At 27.9% G+C, this 3,908-nt stretch overlaps 1 protein-coding gene across 1 annotated transcript; it reads right to left on the bottom strand.

Moving 5' to 3' along the window:
- LOC123265600 (chymotrypsin-1-like) lies at nt 1-3,030 on the bottom strand. Its single transcript, XM_044729394.1, has 3 exons — nt 2,785-3,030; nt 320-704; nt 1-251 (listed from the first exon to the last, which is right to left on the bottom strand). The coding sequence occupies exons 1-3, from the start codon at nt 2,997-2,999 to the stop codon at nt 78-80; spliced, it is 774 nt and encodes a 257-aa protein (XP_044585329.1). The 5' UTR covers nt 3,000-3,030; the 3' UTR covers nt 1-77.
- Nucleotides 3,031-3,908: the final 878 nt, after the last annotated feature.

Here is a 3,908-nt window from a genome sequence, read left to right as displayed (position 1 = left end):
TATTTCAACAATTTTATATTTTTATTAGCAAATTTTAAACCAATACAGTATTAATGCAAGAATCACACCTAAAAATTCTAAACATCATCTTCATCGTGAGGCTTATCAGCATCAGCAATGGCCTTCTTGATCCAGTCTCGGTAGAAGAAAACTCTGGTGTAGACATCTGGGTACCCTACTGCGCAGGGTCGTCCAAAGGAAACCAGTCCAATGAGAGTTCCATTAGCGGTAAGCGGTCCACCGGAGTCACCCTAATCGTCCATAAAAAATTACAGTACCTACCATAACTTGAACAGAAGGTTAAAATGTAAAAACTTACATGACAAGCGCCTTCTCCCCTGGTGGTCAAGGTGCAAATGTGTCCTGCTGTGACTATCGAGTGGTAGATTTTGCACCTAACCTGCGAAATCACTGTAAGATTTATCTCCTGAAGCTTATCCGGTAGCGCTCCGCCCAAGATGGTGGATCCCCATCCGGAGAGCTTAGCGGGGAACTCTTTTTTAGTTTCATCCTTTGTCGCCAGGGGGATTGGCGCCACTTTCTTGGTGAAGTTAAACTTCCCGGAGATTCTTAACAGCGCAATGTCGTTCGTCAGGTCTCCTGTGTAGTTTTTGTGGACTGTTGTGTAGTTTGTTTTGTAAACGTCTCCGCCTATCTTCAGGCTATTTGTTCCGACTACTACTGTGATGTTTTGTGTGTTCATGCTGGAATTTTTTAAATTAATTAATCACTTTTCTTCTTTTAATTGTTTTCTTCTTATTTTTAAGGTAAGTTAATGAGTATTTTCTTTAAAAAAAAAACAGAGCCCCAATTATTGACACTAATAGAGACAAAGTTACGAAAATTAATTTAGCAGATATTTAATAATTTTTAGAACTTTTATTAACAAATAAATAACGGCAAATAAAATAAGAAAAAAAAATTGACATATAGAAATTTTAAAAAATTAAAAATGCAATTTTTTAAAAATAATTTTTTTAGAATTAATTTAATTGTTAAATAAAATTAAAAATTGATCAAATGTCAGCTAACTTTAATGTCATACAAAGTTATGATTTGATTTTTTTTTAAGCAATCAAATATCAATATTGTTGAAATTTGTTTGTAGTAATGTCTCAAGTAATGTTTTTACTAATCAATTTCTTTTTTTAAAATGATAATCACTGATATTTACTAATTAATTTTAAATAATTAGATTATCCGGATACACCAATTATTGGCAGGTTAAAAAACTGATTGATCTAATTATTGACATACCTTCACCCCAATTATTGACACCTATACTAAGCATGCCTACAATCATCTGCTTATTCTTATTTATCTAAACTTATTATTAAGTAATCAATTTTATTAAATTTTATTAATAATAATTTCCATAAATGATTAATTACTTTTAAAAATATAAAAATTTATTTAAAAATAATTTATTGAATCAGAAAAGTTCAAACTCTTACAATTAATTTTTTAGGATAAAATCAAAAAAAGACGTGATAGCGCTGTTGAATGACTGTCAATATGAGATTCGACTTAAAAATTATCAACTAGTTATTGACACCCATTATTTAAATATTATAAAGCATACAATTAATTTCGAATATTCAATTTTATAAATTTTTCATATAAGGTAAAAGCCCCGATTATTGACACTATTAGAGACAAAGTTATAATTTAATTTTTTTTAAGCAATCAAATATCAATATTGTTGAATTTTGTTTGTGGTAATGTCTCAAGTAATGTTTTTACTAATCAATTTCTTTTTTTAAAATGATAATCACTGATATTTACTAATTAATTTTAAATAATTAGATTATCCGGATACACCAATTATTGGCAGGTTAAAAAACTGATTGATCTAATTATTGACATACCTTCACCCCAATTATTGACACCTATACTAAGCATGCCTACAATCATCTGCTTATTCTTATTTATCTAAACTTATTATTAAGTTATCAATTGTATTAAATTTTATTAATAATAATTTCCATAAATGATTAATTACTTTTAAAAATATAAAAATTTATTTAAAAATAATTTATTGAATCAGAAAAGTTCAAACTCTTACAATTAATTTTTTAGGATAAAATAAAAAAAAGACGTGATAGCGCTGTTGAATGACTGTCAATATGAGATTCAACTTAAAAATGATCTACTAGTTATTGACACCCATTATTTAAATATTATAAAGCATACAATTAATTTCGATTATTCAATTTTATAAATTTTTCATATATTGTTAATTAAAAAAAAAAAGATGATATTATTAGATGAAGAAATGAATTTAAACTCGGCATTTAAAAAAATGCTTTTCTAATCAAAGTTGTTAAGAAAATGAACGTTCGTAAGCTGGTTTGATGAACTGATGATAACTTTATTTTTTTTTTTAATAATTAATATTCAATATTTTGAACTGACAGTAATTTTTTGTAATTTTTTAATTAATTAGAATTTAATAAAAATTTATATGATAGTTATTATTATTACAGATGATTAAATATATTTAAAAATAATTTAGGGTGTCAATATTTAGACCCCTGCCAATAATTGAGGCTTTTACCTTAATTGTTATGAAATTAACACCAAATTAGACTTTTGACACTTTTCTCTACAAATTCAATCAGAAAAAAAAATTTTCTAAAATTCTAATTCTCAAAATTTGGTAAAAATAATTATTTTTACCAAATTTTATGAATTTGAATTTTATAGAAAATTTTTTTAATGTAATTACTAATTACAAAGTAAAAAATCGCTTCTAAAAAAAAAAAATCAATCAAAAATACTTACTAATAAAGACAATGCCCAGCAGTAAGAACCCAGCGATCATTAATAACAACTCCTCCGCAAAAGTGAGACCCGGAAAGTCTCAAAGAAGCTTGATAAGGATACGCGCCATCCTTAGCGGCCTGGCCGCCCACGACCCGCGGAATTTCGCGAGCTGCTGCCGGAGCAAGAGCACTTGCGATAATTACCAAGATTATTATTGTACCTGCTGACTTCATCGCGGATAAAGACTCTCATTAATCTTTGACTACTCACCACCTTTTATACCATCGGGTTCTTTAAAAACTATCGATAAACTTATCTACTGAGATTGCGGAATTTTTAAATGTAATTACACTTAAATTATTACGCACTACAAGTTTGAATCAAATGATTATTTAGTATCAAAGTTTTTGTCTTTTAAAAAATTTTTTTAAAATTCTTAAAATTAAGAGAAACAATCAATTTTTTTTAATTTAATTATTGAAACATAAATACATTTCATAAATTAATAAATTTATGGCGAAATGGGAAAATGACTAAAATTTTAATATTTCTCTAATTCATTCTAATTTAGTCCTAATTTATTATTAAAAGTTTATATATTACTAATTTGTAAAGAAAATTTTTTTTAATCAATAAGAAAATCGATTTTTCTCCCCTCCGGGCGGAAAGCGTCAATTTTCTGCCCGTCACGCTAAATGAAAATGCCGCTTTCCGCCTCCTTCGAGGAGAAAAATAGTATACACACCACGGGCAGTAAATAAGAAAGCCTCAGATCACATGTTTATTGACCTCGGCTTCGCCTCGGACAACAATTACATGAGATCTGAGACATTTCTTATTTTACTGCCCTAGATGTGTAATATACACAGTAAAAAAATTTTCGTAAAATTTAACATAAAATTTTGTGTAGATGTTTTTTTTACATAAAATTTATGTTAATTCTATACAAACGGTTTGTATTGATCAATCCATCCATTTTTTAACACACTCAAGTGTTAATTCAAAGTAAAACTACACTTTTTTAATGTTACTGGCCAACCAACACAAAATTTATGTTAAAGAATTCTTCATATATAGTCACGTATGCCACACAAGATAGACATGTAAATGTGATAGCCTCAACGTCATTTTAATTTGGTGGA

Source organism: Cotesia glomerata, linkage group LG5 (assembly GCF_020080835.1).
Source record: "Cotesia glomerata isolate CgM1 linkage group LG5, MPM_Cglom_v2.3, whole genome shotgun sequence".
NCBI classification, from domain to species: domain Eukaryota; kingdom Metazoa; phylum Arthropoda; class Insecta; order Hymenoptera; family Braconidae; genus Cotesia; species Cotesia glomerata.
The sequence above is the reverse complement of the archived record's forward strand: the minus strand, read 5'-3'. Positions and strand labels throughout refer to the sequence as shown.

Bases quoted from the DNA above. Each gene is read 5' to 3' on its own strand.
- LOC123265600 (XM_044729394.1), bottom strand. From the start codon at position 2,999: ATGAAGTCAGCAGGTACAATAATAATCTTGGTAATTATCGCAAGTGCT. The intron at 705-2,784 runs GTAAGTATTTTT...AAAAAATTCCAG, and splicing joins GCTGGGCATTGTCTTTATTA to CATGAACACACAAAACATCA. The intron at 252-319 runs GTAAGTTTTTAC...ATGGACGATTAG, and splicing joins GGGGAGAAGGCGCTTGTCAT to GGTGACTCCGGTGGACCGCT.